Source organism: Citrus clementina, unplaced genomic scaffold (assembly GCF_000493195.1).
Source record: "Citrus clementina cultivar Clemenules unplaced genomic scaffold, Citrus_clementina_v1.0 scaffold_3, whole genome shotgun sequence".
Classification (NCBI taxonomy): Eukaryota; Viridiplantae; Streptophyta; class Magnoliopsida; order Sapindales; family Rutaceae; genus Citrus; species Citrus x clementina.
In genome coordinates, this window is record NW_006262339.1 from 41,991,757 (window position 1) to 42,006,770 (window position 15,014).

The following is a 15,014-nucleotide window of genomic DNA, read 5'->3' on the forward strand; positions in this document are numbered from 1 at the left end:
ATAGAGAATATTTTGAACAAATCGACAAAGAAAGATACACGTAACCAAATTTTATAATAATCAAAATTGAGACCAAGATTGTCCGTATTCTTTTGCCTTAACCAACAGCTTTCTTGGCTAGAATTCTTGAATTAGACAATTGGTAATTTGGCATCTCCTTACAAATTACCGAATTAATGTATCTGACAAAACTTATTTTCCAAGATTTGTCTGAAAGATTTCGCTTAATTAACTTGTAATTAAGCTAGAAATTTCCTTCAGGTTTTTTGCTTTTAACACGCGTCAGTTCTAGATCCCGAAAGCACGAGTGTTCTATACTTTCTTTGTTACCACGGCCAATTCCCATCGATCCGGTTCCGGATTCCCGACCCCATTGTTACGCGCTTCAAGTCAATGGCCCGAATCCTGAACCGCATCAACCACAAGCCAAACTAATGACCAAGGATACCAGGCAACACCTGAATTCACTAGAATACCCACACAATTATCAGAAATCACTCTTCAGTACCATCTCATGTACCTTCAACCCCTCGTCCTTATCCATTAAATCGGGTTAATATCGTCAACAAGAACAAAAAATTCTCGTAATATCCAAGTAGTTGAGGGATGGTTCAGTCATTTCGTACCGATGAATATTTTATCGCCCCGGGGACCACCTCCCTTCCCCACAACCACCAAGCATTTCTTCGTTTCAATTTTAAAACGAATAAAAAAATTTAAATTTTTTTAAAATATTTTAATAATTAAAAAAAAAAAAACAAATATTTGGTTTCTTCTCCTTTGCTTCTTCTGCGGAATCCTCTTTCATGGCTTAACCAGTAATCCAAAAATTCTCTCTCCATAAATTTTATTTTCTTCCATTTTCTTGTTTCCAACGAAATTGCTTTAGCCATTGTTGGTAATCTCTTTCTTTTTCTCCTCAGATCGTTGATATAATTATTATTGTTATTATCTATCAAGCATCAATGGGTGAGTCGATCTTTTTACTTTTGTTGATTTTATTTTTTGTGTATTTTAGCTCTTCAATTTAGAATTTTTATTCTGATTATAGTTTCAGCTGTAATCCTTCTGCTTCATTGAAATGCAGTTGGAGTTTTCAGTTAATGAAACTGTGTGTGGTTGCCGAGAGAACGGCTTTTGTTTTCTGTTGCTTTTTAGCTTATAAGAAAAACTTTCAGTGAGTGGAGGTGGTCGTTAATAATAAGTTTACTTCAGAATTTTGATTCTTTTTCCTCCTTCCGCAATTTCTCAGCTACCGAAAGAAACTTTTATAGAGAAAAAAAAAGGAAAAAAAAATCAATTGATGATTTCGGTTGTGGTTTTGCTTTTTTTTTTTTCTTTCGTTTAAACCAAAAAATAGGAATACATATTGTTCAAACGTTGAGAATAACTTTAAAATTTAAATTATTTACTATTATCCTATTACAGTTTTTTTTCTTTTTTCTTTTTTTAATCATCAGATTTGAAATTCTCGATTTATCTCTTTTCTTTCTGTCCTTTTTTTTGGGAAAATTAAGTTCCTGAGTTGGTAAGCTGGTGATGTTATTTATCTTCATCATATTTTATGAAAAATATCAATTAATTTGTGTTAATGGTAGTAATTAATATTCACTGACCAGTGATTATCATATGACCTTTTGATAAATTTCTTTTAAATCTCTACACTGTCCGGTATTTGTAAATATAAAATATATTTTATTGTTGCTGGAATCAACGACCGGATCCATAGTTTTAAGAGTAAACTGGATTAAAGCAGGCTCATATCAAGTTGTGTATTTCCTCATATTTGGTAACTCTCAGTTGTGTGTTTGGCGCTTATACTGAAAGATTTGGGCCGCGTGAGTTTTATTGATTGATGATCTATTTTTTGCAGCTATGTCCTAGATGCTATTGGAAATGGATTTTTGCATTAAATTGTCTTCTGTTTGTGCAGGAGTTATACTGAAGGACTCATGCAGTGGTTCTCTTTAGATGATACCAGCTGATTGCAGCTTGTAGAAGCTGCATCTAAAGAATGTTGATTATTTTTTGGCTGGTATTCAATTACTTCTACAATGAAAAGTGGGTTCCTTTCGACCTCTTACATTTCAAGCTACAGTTTAGCACTAAACCTTATACTCAAAATAGTGAGCAAGGCTCTGTTGATATAGTTGATACCTCTATTTGGAGGTTGTTGGAAGTTCATTGACAAATTTGGTTATAATTTGTAACATCTCTACCTAATGGAGAGGTGAGCTTCTTGTCAGTGCTCCTTGTTATGTGAGATTTTTAGGCAATAGTTTTGTAGACGTGATCTGATCCTATTCACTTCCCCTTTTTCCCAGGTATAAAATTTTGGAAGAGCTTGGAGATGGTACTTGTGGTTGTGTATACAAGGCCTTCAATGTCGAAACGTACGAAATTGTAGGGAACTCCAACCATGAATAACTTTTGAACTTTTATAGTACATGTTAATTCTCTACTGTTATCTTGCATATGCTTGAGGTATTTTGGTCCTTTTTAATCATCCCCTTATGGTTCTATTCCCTTATATTAGGTTGCAGTAAAAAAAATGAAGAGAAAATTCTACTTTTGGGAAGAGTGTATGAATTTGCGAGAAGTTAAGGTATGTGTTTTCATTGTCATTGAATAGTAATTTACTGCATATTTTCTGTAGGTTATAAATCAAAAAACATATCATTGATTATAAATCATGTATTTCTACTTATTTTTTCATGATCTGTATTTCTGCAGGCGCTTCGTAAGTTGAATCATCCAAATATTATAAAGTTGAAGGAGGTTGTCAGGGAAAATAATGAACTATTTTTCATTTTTGAATACATGGTGAGATTGCTTGCTTTCCTGCTTTTTCTATTTTTTCACAGTTCTTGTATTCTATCTGCAATATGCAGTAACTCCAGGCTATTCTCACATATTGAGTTCACTAACTATATGATTCTATAGCTTCATTTTTTCTTTTTAAATACCACATTTAATTAACTGATACATATGTACAATCATTGATGTTAGCAGCCTGAATAGCTTCTGAAACTGCAACCCTAGTGGTTGGTTAGGTATATGTGTAAATGTATAGTTTGGAAATTAGGCTGCAAATATCATGTGGTTTTACTTTCACTGAAGTTAGATGAGTTAGTTATTGCAACGTAATATTACTGGAAATTAGGCTGAAAAAATATTTTGTTTGCTTCAACTGGATAATAATAGACAAACAGACGTCTATGATGGATAACAAAAATATAGCTGTTTCTTTAGATAATATGTGTAGCATCAGCATTTGCATTCTTTACATTTTCTCACCATATATTGGTACCCTTTGTTTACTGATGTTCAATCTCTTCAAAACAAGCCAATATTGAAATCTGCCAAATAGGCAGGTAAAACGTGTGTGATTGGGAATTCATGTTATGGTTTACAAGCACTGAGGTGCACATGACTTTTAAAACTTGTCGTGTCCATATTTCCCTTGCAACAAAAAGATTGTCAAGTTATCATCATTAGAATTGGGATCTTGTATTGTTATACTTTCAGGGAAAGCAGTATTCTGTACAGAAAGTGAAGGTTGGATGAGTCTCTATCATTATTAAATAGTGCCTGACTTTGGATTTCAACTCACCAGGAACATAATCTTTACCATATAATGAGAGAACGACAAATACCATTTTCGGAGGGAGAGATTCGGAGCTTCATGTCTCAGATGCTGCAAGGACTTGCTCACATGCACAGGAATGGTTATTTTCATAGGGATTTAAAGCCTGGTAAAAGTTTTACTTTAACCTGTTATGTTTTTTGTTACATTAAAATTGCCATTCGTATTAGTAGAATCTATAATTCAGATTTCGTATTGCATATTTTTGTTTCTAGATTTTGTTAACAAGTTAATAATCAAATTTCTTTTCTTTTCTAAAGAAAACTTGCTGGTAACAAATGATGTTCTCAAAATTGCTGACTTTTGGACTTGCTAGAGAATTGTCATCAATGCCTCCATATACTGAATATGTTTCCACACGCTGGTGAGTCATCTCATTTAATAAGTTTTTCGTACACATGCAGATCAGTGTGCACTTGTGCATGTGATCCCATTGATTATGTCGGTTGTTCAATACTTTTGAAATATTATTTCATGAGCTGAGATAATAATTTGCCAGGTACCGAGCTCCTGAAGTTTTGTTGCAGTCCTCATCTTACTCTCCTGCAATAGGTATATATTGTTTCTTTGCCTTCACATATTCAATCTAAAATTACTTTTGTTATCTTAATTTGTAACTGTAATGCTTCTGCTCTCTTGCAAAGACTGGCAATTGGTTAGGTAGATCAGTTAAGTTTATCTTTCCAACTTGAACCCAACCCATCAACTGGTAGGTAGCAATTTTCCACATTCAAACTATCCTTACTTTTTTAAGGAAAGCCTTCTAAACTTCCTTCTTTTCACAAAATTTGAATTATAAAACTATAGTTTTAAATTGTATTCAATTTTATGATTCCAACATATCAATCAAACTGTTTAATAATGGAAAGTCATTCTAGCCTTTTTGGACGTCAAAACAAATAAGTTAAAAGTGGAGAAGATCCTACTTTGTTGCATTACTTGAAATGGTTTAGACTATAACCATCAGTTTTGTCCTGGAAATTTAACCAAGTCTATATCAGTTTTAAATGGAAATTGAAATCACAATTTAATTTTTCAAAAGGGTGCAGAAGGCCATGGGAATTGTGAAATATTCTGGTGTGTTTGGGCATGTTGATGGTTTTGGCCAAAGATTGCTTTAATGGCAGAGTGTGTTTGTGCATACACACACTTGTGTACGTTTATTTGCTTTTACAGTCATGAGTATGTTTTTGAACGATTTATCTGAATACAATTCATGTTATGCTAGTGCATAGTTGTTCTATTTAGCACATTTTCTTGAGATTTACTTCTTCCAAATTTGTTTTTCCATTGGTTGATGATTAACAAACGAATTTATTTGCAGATATGTGGGCAGTTGGAGCAATATTAGCTGAGCTTTTCACCTTGTCTCCAATCTTCCCCGGCGACAGGTGAATTTATTGTCCTATGCTTTAAGCGCGTTTTTTTTCTTCTTAGTTAATGGTTGGTGGGAAAAGATTCTAATAAAGGCAATTATTTTAAGTACGTACAAGTCTATTTTCTAAGAACCTTTTTTAATCATTTATGGGTGTCAGTTAGTTCAAAACCTCTTGGGTTGATAGAAGAGTAGGAACCTTGGTCACACTAGGGTCAGAAGGGCATGTTTAAAAAAAAAAAAAAAATTTCCTATCTGTAATCATTTTCCCTTTTGCATGTTAAGTGCATTGGCATGAAAAATGTACTTTTAGGCTTGAAAAGTTCCATTTGGAATTTACAATGGTGTGACTATTTTCACCACCAACCTGTACTCCTTATATTTTATTGCTACTCCCATATTATTGTCTATTTTTCAAGGATTGAAGTTTTTTATGTGGCATGTTTATGGTCATTCGCGTAAAGTTGGCAAATATTAGAATCGCTAATTTTATAAAATTTGGAGATGGCCGATCATGCACTTTGGTTTTGCTGATGCTGGTAATTTTTGTGATGGCAGTGAAATTGATCAGTTGTACAAGGTATGCTGCATTCTTGGCGCCCCAGACTGGACTGCTTTTCCTGAGGCAACTAATATCTCTCGGTTGATCAGTATTAGTTATTCAGAGGTAAAATTGTCAGATGGTATTACTTTCCAAATGTCCTCTGCTTCAACATCGCCCTCTCTCTAACCATCATAACTTTTTCTGTATAGATTTTACCTATCAACCTTTCTGACATCATTCCTAATGCTAGCATGGAAGCTATTGATTTGATCTGGGTGCGTGTTTCCATTGCATTATATTTTCATTTCTTAAATTATTGATTATCATCGACTAGCTTTCCAAGTGTTACCAGTTTGAATTATTGACTTCTTATACCCTCACTTTTTGACCGTCCTCAGCAACTTTGTTCGTGGGACCCTTTGAGGAGGCCAACTGCAGATCAAGCATTACAACATCCATTTTTCAATGTAATATTCTTTCTCAAGTGTTTTTTAAGCACCTTCCTGTGTTTATTTACTAACATGTGGCTTATAGGTTGAAACATGGGTCCCATACCCACTCCATGATCCACTTGAGCTCAGGCTAAATAACATGGGTAAGTTATTGGAGTTCACCATCTGTTTTCACGATGTATATATGATCTGGCTTTTGGTCTACTTTGTCAAGTCAAAAATATAATTCTCATTTTGTACTCTTCTGCAGGATCTAAGCCAAATCTTGAGCTGAATCTTTGGGACTTTGGCACTGAACCTGATGACTGTTTTCTTGGCTTAACGCTGGCAGTCAAGCCCTCTAACTTGGGTAAATATTATTATGCCTATTGTATTTCAAATTAGTGCATTTGTATTTTGTTTTTGTTGTGGATACAGGCAGTCATGTGGCAGGGTAAATCTAAAACTTGCTTCATCTGCCACCATCTCTCTTCCTTTAATTTTAGATGTGCACGTTTACCATCTCTTGCATGTTTTTTCTGCCCAATAGAATAATATCATAGTGTCCATAATCTCTGCTTGGACTGCTCCAATTGCCTATTCAGTGACTGTTTTGATAAGAATTTTCTTCTTATCCTATTTATGGATAGGGAGGTAGAAGGTGATGCATGTGAAACTTAGGTTGCTACTTGCCCTGGAGAAAAGTTGATGTGTAAACTTTGCAGTGCATCCTTGGGCTGCTTATATTATCCTTTAGTGTTACTTTTTAATCCATCATTGGTGATGTCTAAAATTGATTTCTTAACTGAAGAATCTTCAAGTAATGTGTTTGTCAAGCCCGTATTTGCTAGATTTTACTCTTGGTTTTGGAGTACTTGTGTTTCTCTCTCTTCTATTGTATTGGTTTACATTGAGAGACCAGACAGTTATCTGATTGAAATTGATTGTCTGCAGAAATGGTCCATAATGTACCTCAAGGTATGCAAGAGGTGAGTTTAGAATGCTGTTATCTGAGATGATACTGTCACAACTTCTTTTTGTGGCTGAAATTACATATATCGTAGGCCATATCCTGAAATATAGTGAATTTCATGATGCAGGATATACTGTTTTGCTCTGATCTCAAAGATCATTCCGAACAGACAGGTAATTTGTTGTCTTTGTCTCTGATATCTCTCCTACGTGCTCTATGATTGCATGGGTTTGGTCTTAAGGGGAAGACTATAAGGAAATTCAAATGCAGTCTTTCTGTTTTTGTTGGAAAATAGTTTGTTTTTTAGGGGGAAAAAAAAGAAAAAAGAAGTCTTATAATATTGTGAGTAGACTTGGTGTTTGTTTCCATTTTTCCTCTTGGTGTGATTGAGGAAATTTTTTGTGGTGTACTATTGGAAGAAAGCCTGTTGGAAAATGAAATGTCAATAACAGACTTAGCATAGACAAATTTGAGATCAGTTGACGTAATAAGGCAACCATAAGCTGTTATGAACTTAGCTTGTAACACACTGTCCAAAGTCATAAAAGCTCAAGCTTCATTTAAATAACAGGAGTTATTTTCTTACATCATTTTAATCATTTCCGGAAAAGAGATCAAATTTTGTTTTGCTCTTATTAAATGATTCTTACTAATAAATTATAACTTTTGATGTCCCAGTTTTTTGGTCTCTACTTTCTCCTGATCAAAACAGAATGCGCGCACCAGTTGAATCTTCCTTGTCTCTGTCATTCAGGTTAGTTTATGCAGTGCTGTAATCTTTGCTCTAGGTAGAATTATTATGTGTCTTGGCTTTAGAGGTAAAACAATCACAGAGGTCAAAAGATGTCAGCAATTGAACATTCTTCACAGTACTGCTTTGATTTTGTCATTCCCATGCTTCTGTTGTTTCCATGGGCCAAGATAAGTGTTTGTTGATCATCACCCATGCAGCCATACCAAGAATTATCAAATCATTATTGCTGAACAACATTGCATGCTTTAGTATGAACCCTGTTTTACATTGCATGCTTTAGTACGAATCTTGTTTTAAGTGACTAAAGAGTTGGAGCATGGGGTATGTGTGTGCAGTGTTCCAGATAATTCTAAATTATTTTTTTATTTTCTATATGCTTGTCTTTGGCACAATAATTATGAATTTACGTTCATCTAAATTTGGTAATCACATATTCACATTGTGGGAATCAGTTGTTGTAAAATAGTTCTTGCACGTACATACGTAGAAGATACATAAAATAAGGTACAATTGTCTGTACATGGTTGCTTTTCTCTACCCCCTATAAGTTTCATCGTAAGGGCTTCCAATTGACATGAAACTTGATTTATTCAAATTTTGCATGGCAGTTCAATCCAACATCCATCAACCGGAGTTCCACAATCAGCTGGATACGCAATCACATCATTACAGCCTAACCTCCTAGATTGTCCCTTTTTGGCTGTGTCTTCCCCCTTGCAGCAAAGTCACTGCCTTTGACTGAGCCGATTGACATGATCTAATAAGTAAGGTGTACGTGTAGAAGAAGATACTGTAATTTATCACATTTGTTTCTTGTAAAGAGCTGTTTAGCACCGTGACTGTCATGTTTTCTATTGTTTGCTCCATCTGCGAGCACTTGTCTGGGAAAGTTACAAATCCTGGCAAAAGTTTTTAGAAAGGAAAGATTTTAGCAACCTTTCTCTTAGCGGACAATTATGTCTAAACAAAGATTGTTGAAAATTGTTTCACTTTTCATAGTTTTTGGAGGGGAAAATATGTCAAATGCTAAGATATTTTAATTCTTAGTTATGAGAGTATATATATAAAGTCTTGTACCCATTCTGCTCTTAAGTGGTATAAACATTGTATGAAAAAACAAAATAGTGAAACAATGGATAATTGGTGATTGGGCGATTGGCTTTGCAGCCCCAACTTTTATTTCATTTTAGAAATGTTTATTATATTAATTCTCACTTCAACTGATCTAAATTGGAAGTATTTGTGTACAATTTTGGAAGATGTGACAAATACTGGTTGGGTAGGTTAAACTTGATATATGAATACATCAACACCGGGGCCGATGACACTGCAGGGTCAGTTGATTTGTTTTTTTAAAAAAAGAAAAAAAGAAAAAAGAAAAAAAGAACTGTGATTAAATTTCGAATTAAAAAAATGAATAAGTTGACGTGCGTTTGAAATTAACGCTTCTGGTTCCGGATTAAAACCCGGTCCGGAAACCCGTATTGATTTAACCCGGTCGCATCCAGAACAAAATCATATTCATCGTCAGAGTGTTCAATTTTGCGCGCCTCCATCTCTTCTGCCGCTTTCTGCTTCGCTTAGTTGACGGAGATGGAATTCGTGAGCCCTGAAGGACTTCGTTTGGACGGTCGCCGTCCGACTGAAGTAAGTAATTAAGCGTGCTTTTTTTTGGGTTAAAGATTTCGAATATTAAATTTATACTTCGTAATTATTTCATATATTTTTCTTATTTACTCATGTACTTTCACAATCTCAGATGAGGCAACTTCGAGCAGAAATTGGTAACGTTGCTAAAGCTGACGGGTAGTTCGCTCTTTCTTCGACAAATTGAATATTTCTTTTTTAATAGGATTACCTTTTAATTTACTTTGCCTCACTACGTTTTTAACAGCTCTGCTGTGTTCGAAATGGGTAACACTAAAGTCATAGCTGCTGTTTATGGCCCTAGAGAGGTAACTTCAATTTTAGTTATCGTTTGTACATATAATTTGTTAAGAGGTGATGCCTTTTGTTTAAGCTAATTAAATTACTACGATTTTTCAGGTCCAAAATAAGAGCCAACAAATGAGTGACCAAGCACTGGTACCATTCTCGATGATTTTGTTTTTCTTTTAATTTCAAATTTTCTTTTATATAAATATATTTTCGCAGGTGCGCTGTGAGTACAGCATGGCTAATTTTAGTACGGGGGATCGCATGAGAAAACCCAAGGGTGACAGGTTGGACCAATTTTCCTTTGAAATTTTTTATAAAACTTTATCATTGGAATTTTTTTTTTTTTTTTTTTGGGGGTACACACAGAGAATGATTCCTTCTGGTATGGAGTTAGGAAGTAATTTTAGAACTATTGGCTATGAGCGATTACTGCTTTTTCTATGCTACTTAATTTGTGCATATTGTTGTTGCTTGTATTTGCTATTTGGTTTAACTGGTAAAATTTTTTAAGATGGTACAAACAGTCTGAGATTGAAAGTTTTAAAACCTTTCATATGGGGGCTGAGGGGATTTAGCTTCTGATGTGAAAGAAATATAAAAAAAAAATGCAAATTGTTTATAGGCAGCTTATGTTGTTGTTTGAAAACATTAATTTTTGATGTTTTTCTGGTACAATCAGGCGATCGACAGAAATATCTTTGGTTATTCGCCAGACTATGGAAGCGTGCATTTTGACCCACTTAATGCCTCGTTCCCAGGTTTTTTTCAGAGATGTGCAGATAGATATTTTTTTTCAGAAACACAATATTTGTTTTCTGAGTGCTTCTTTTTGGATTTTGCAGATAGATATTTTTGTACAAGTTCTCCAAGCAGATGGAGGTAGCTTATATTTCAATCATATGTCCCTATTGATGATCCCCTAGACGACAAGAACCTCTTATATTATCTCTCTCTCATCCTCTGATTCTGTGTGTTTGCTTGACAGTGCATTTGTATACTTCCCTTATCTTTTTCCTTTTTTTCTGCCACGACATTGAGTAGTTCATCTTCTGAAATAGGAAATGTCTCTTGCTGATTTTGTAATGTGTGGTCAACAGGGACAAGATCCGCATGTATTAATGCCGCAACATTAGCCCTTCAAGATGCTGGGATTCCAATGCGCGATATTGTTACTTCATGTAGTGCTGGATACCTCAATAGCACTCCTCTTCTTGGTAAATTCATTTCCTTGTTCCCCTTTGAGCGCATGTGCTTCTTTTTTCCCCATTAATTACTACATGGTCTGGCATGAAAGTTTTTACCAAAGATTATTTGATTAAGATTTATCACATGCCAGATTTGAATTATGTTGAAGATAGTGCTGGAGGCCCTGATGTCACTGTAGGTATTTTACCTACGTTGGACAAAGTTACTCTTCTTCAGGTTTGTTTAAAGTTCTCTTCCTCTTTTTTCTCTCTGTTAATTTCTCAACGACCTTAATCCGTGCTTTTATATTCCAATGGTTCCCTGCATGCGCAAGTTTTGGATGCTGTAATTTAGTTTCATTTCAAATCTGAGACTTATCGACTTGTGGGTGCCGATGGTCTTTATGAATTTTTGTTTTTATGAACCATTATGTTTTGTTTGTATGATATGTTGTTGAAATTATTTTGGTGATAAGAATTTTTTTGCACTGCATCTCTGTCAAAAGTACCGGCAATATAACCCAGGTTGATAGAGTAATCAAGTGAAAGGCAGCACGGATCTTCCACCATGCTACAATGTGTTAAATCAGTACTGCACATGTTAGAATGCAAATTCTGCAGATAGAATAAATAACTCTATCTACTTAGCAAAAAGAAAAATTGAACAATAATGCTCTCCACTACTTTCCTTTCCCTTTTATTTTAAATTTTCATCTTAATTGCTGAATCTCTATAGGTTCATGCTAGACCCTTCTCTCAGGCTGTCATAAATACTTTCAAACTGAAAGAAAGCATATAATAATTAGTCACAATTAATATGGACAAGATATAAAGGTTCTGGTTTTTTTAGTTGAACACTTCAATCTCTATAATTTTTTTATATGGTATTACGTATTTTTGAAGGAAGAACATAATCCAGGCTGTTGATTTCTATCCTGTTTCTTGTCCAACAGTATTATTTTTCTAGATAAGGTTATCTATGTTGATTTTGCACTTAATGGTAGGGTTAAGGCTTCTGTCTTGTGGGACTTATGGCTATACTTTGGGTCCTATGGATTGAAAGAAACCTAAGAATTTTTAAGAACAAAGTGGTGGAGGGTTACATGTTTCTTTGGGACAGAGTTAAATTCTTAGCTTCTATATGGGCTTCTATCTCTCTGGAGTTTAAAGATTTGTCTTTCTTCTTTATTTTGATTAATTGGGAAGCAGCTATGGTGTAAGTTCGTTAATTAGAATTTTTATCTTATAGGATAGTTCTTGGGGCTTGGGGATTTTTAACTTTTGACTATATGGACTTCTTGTTGCTCCTCTATGTACATTTTTCCTACGTCTTAATATACTTATTTTTTGTTTCTGCCTGCCACAACCCCCCCCCCCCCCCCCGGGGCAGCGAAACAAAAAGAAAGCACTATTTTCCTATTATTTAGTCTCATTTTTCAGTCATAGACATCTTATTTATGATGCTTATTCGGCCAGATGGATGCCAAGTTACCTACAAATACCTTTGAAGATGTCATGCAACTTGCAATTGAAGGCTGTAAGGCAGTGGCAAATTACATTCGAGAAGTAAGAAATTTTTTGCTGATAGCTGTTGATATAGTTGGTCTTTGCCTTGTGATTAAATTTAGAATAACCTTTGTGTTTTAACCATTCCAAATAGTATCTACTGCATGCTTCATGGTTAGCTGCTTTAAGGTAGCGTTTATTTTTTGGATTGGGAATCCTGAGGAGTGAGAATCCTAGGATTGGGAGTGTGGAGTGAGAGTGGGAGTAGGTTGTTTACTTACACTAGAATTGAAGCATGGAATAGAGATCAGAATCCAATTTATGTGTTTACTTTGTCTTGGATTGGGAGTAAATTGTTTCAAATTACAATTTTATCCTTATTTAAAGAATTATAGTTTTTAATTACAAAACTAATAAAAAATATATTTAATGAATAATATTTATTTTATTATATTTGTAAATTTATTATAATTATTAATATTCTTAATTATGAACAATAAATTATTAATTTTAATACAAATGAAACCTTATTTTATTTTATATAATTATATTAAATTTATTATTATATAAAATAATAAAATAATATTATTTAGTACAAAATTAATATTTTCTTAGAATAAACTATTTATTATTATTAATATTAAATAAATATAGTAATATTATTTTTATAATAATATTATATTTATTAATTCTCAATTAATATAATAATATTATTTTAAAATAATTTTAACTTAGAATCAATGTAAATTATTATTTAGTTAAATATAATATTATTATTCAAATAAATATAATAATAATATTTAAATAAATATAATAATATTTATTTTATTAATTATAAAATATTAAATTAAATTAAATTAAAAAAAAAATAAAAGGGTAAAAAATGGAGAGGTGGGAGTGGGACTCCCACCTCCCCCAATGGGAGTCCCACTCCCACTCCCCATTCCAAAAATGAGTGGGGTCCACAGAGTGGGATTCCCACTCCCTTCCTATTTAGAGGAAGTAAACGCTGGAGTGGGAGGAATCCACACTCCTCACTCCCACTCCAGCAAGTAAACACAACATAAAGTCATACCAGCTATTCATAGAAATAGTTGGAATCATTAACTCATTTGTTATACAGGTATTGCTAGAGAATACCAAGCAGTTGGAATGCCGCCGGGGTTTATGATAGATAGTCATGGCAAGGTAAAATCTTCTATTGATTGTTTTCAAATTGTCTTAAAATTATGGTATGGCATAGAGTGTAGTTCCATGCTCATCACTTGATATCTGAATCTCACCTTCCAAACATCTTTTGGACAATCAACATTAGAAAGAAGAAAATACTCGAATCTCTTTTTTAAAAGTACAGTAAATTCGTTGGTTCAACAAATTTGTTGAGTATCTGTTGTGCGTCAAGTTGACCCAATCTGGGAACTCTTGACATTCAACTCTCATTTCTATGGCAATATTCAAACTAGGGGATTAGGTCATACAATTATGTTCCTGACAGGTATAAAGTTGCTAAAATGCAGGTAGTTGTTCTTTGACTGTTGCCTGACCGGTGTTGTTTGCCCTGGTCATTTTCTGACTTTGAATTGTACCATCTTTCACATGGAAATGTGAGATCATACAGGGATTACTGAATGGCAATGTTTACTCAAATCCAACCCTGGTCTCTTAAAGCATGGTTGCCTTATTCCCAATTTTGTTGTGGAAAATTTTTAGTACACCAGATTATCCCTTGGTTGTATTTGTTCTGGCTACATGGTAATTTTTGTTATGGAGCTACTGGAAAGCAATTACTAAGTAGCATAGGAAAATTCTGTATTATCCACATTTTCTAATTGGAAATTTCTTGTTTTTTTTTTTTTCGGCCATTGTATTCTCAATTTACAATCATTATTTCCTAGGAAAAAGGGATATAACTGCAGTTGCCATCAGGTTTTCTTGTGAGAAACTTTTTCCAAGGTTAGGAATTACTTTATTTTACAATTATTTAGTATACAAAGTTTTACCTGTAGACATGGGCGGATCCAACTGTTAATTTTCCTTTTAATTACAGCCCAAACCTCCTCCATGAGAAATCAAGGAAAAAAATACTGCTCGCAAACAGTTACAGGAATTGAGCCCCTAAATTGAATTAAAAGTTTTTTTAACTAAACATTATTATTACTCAATAGAGTGACCCGCTATCACAATTCACAAATTTAGGGCTGCATTCATTTATTAAAAGGATAAGTTGATTCTTTCGATAAGACTTCACAACGTGGTCAACGAAATTTTGGTCATGGCCGCTCATATTAGCTGGGGAAGAGGGGGTCCACCCCCCCGCCATTAAGGACTTGCCAGCAGGTCCAATGGGTCTCGTGGTGAGATCCTAATTTTATTTTATTTTATTTATAAAAAAAAAAAGATAATCTAAATTTAATTATTTAATTTGTGGTCCTCTGACGGAATCAATTGAACTTGTTAAATGCCAGGACTCTTGTTAAAGGCAGCTTAAGAAACTAATTTCTTCTAATCATCCACAACCTTTTTACTCACGTAAGCAAGAAATTCGTTGCTGATGAAAGAAGCTGATGTGGACGGTTCAGCTGTACTCGTTGTAGTACCGGTTTATTTCGGATATTAAACCGATGAGAGTAAGTGGCAATGCTGGATATACTATTTCAATATGG

The 15,014-nt window shown here is 34.0% G+C and overlaps 2 protein-coding genes across 3 annotated transcripts; both read left to right on the forward strand.

The window, feature by feature from the left end:
* The first annotated feature begins 723 nt into the window (after positions 1-723).
* LOC18046427 (serine/threonine-protein kinase MHK) lies at positions 724-8,900 on the forward strand. The gene is given in 19 exon segments (XM_024188394.1): positions 724-969; positions 1,934-2,230; positions 2,325-2,403; positions 2,537-2,605; positions 2,734-2,823; positions 3,617-3,755; positions 3,907-3,947; positions 3,949-4,010; positions 4,146-4,198; positions 4,971-5,037; positions 5,580-5,688; positions 5,775-5,840; positions 5,964-6,032; positions 6,100-6,160; positions 6,268-6,366; positions 6,951-6,985; positions 7,097-7,142; positions 7,648-7,723; positions 8,332-8,900. Coding segments are annotated over 18 exon segments (1,299 nt in total). The 5' UTR covers positions 724-969; positions 1,934-2,222; the 3' UTR covers positions 8,462-8,900.
* Positions 8,901-9,150: 250 nt separating this feature from the next.
* Positions 9,151-14,202, forward strand: LOC18046428 (exosome complex component RRP41 homolog). 2 transcript variants are annotated; one of them, XM_006443475.2, is made up of 12 exons: positions 9,151-9,370; positions 9,483-9,529; positions 9,618-9,678; positions 9,770-9,808; positions 9,878-9,945; positions 10,341-10,419; positions 10,504-10,540; positions 10,759-10,875; positions 10,998-11,083; positions 12,322-12,411; positions 13,475-13,539; positions 13,869-14,202. In XM_006443475.2, exons 1-11 carry the CDS (start codon positions 9,317-9,319, stop codon positions 13,520-13,522), a joined length of 726 nt encoding a protein of 241 aa, XP_006443538.1. In that variant the 5' UTR covers positions 9,151-9,316; the 3' UTR covers positions 13,523-13,539; positions 13,869-14,202. The 2 variants fall into 2 exon arrangements, with proteins under 2 accessions (XP_006443538.1, XP_024045361.1); XM_024189593.1 differs by having other exon boundaries at positions 13,970-14,202.
* Positions 14,203-15,014: the final 812 nt, after the last annotated feature.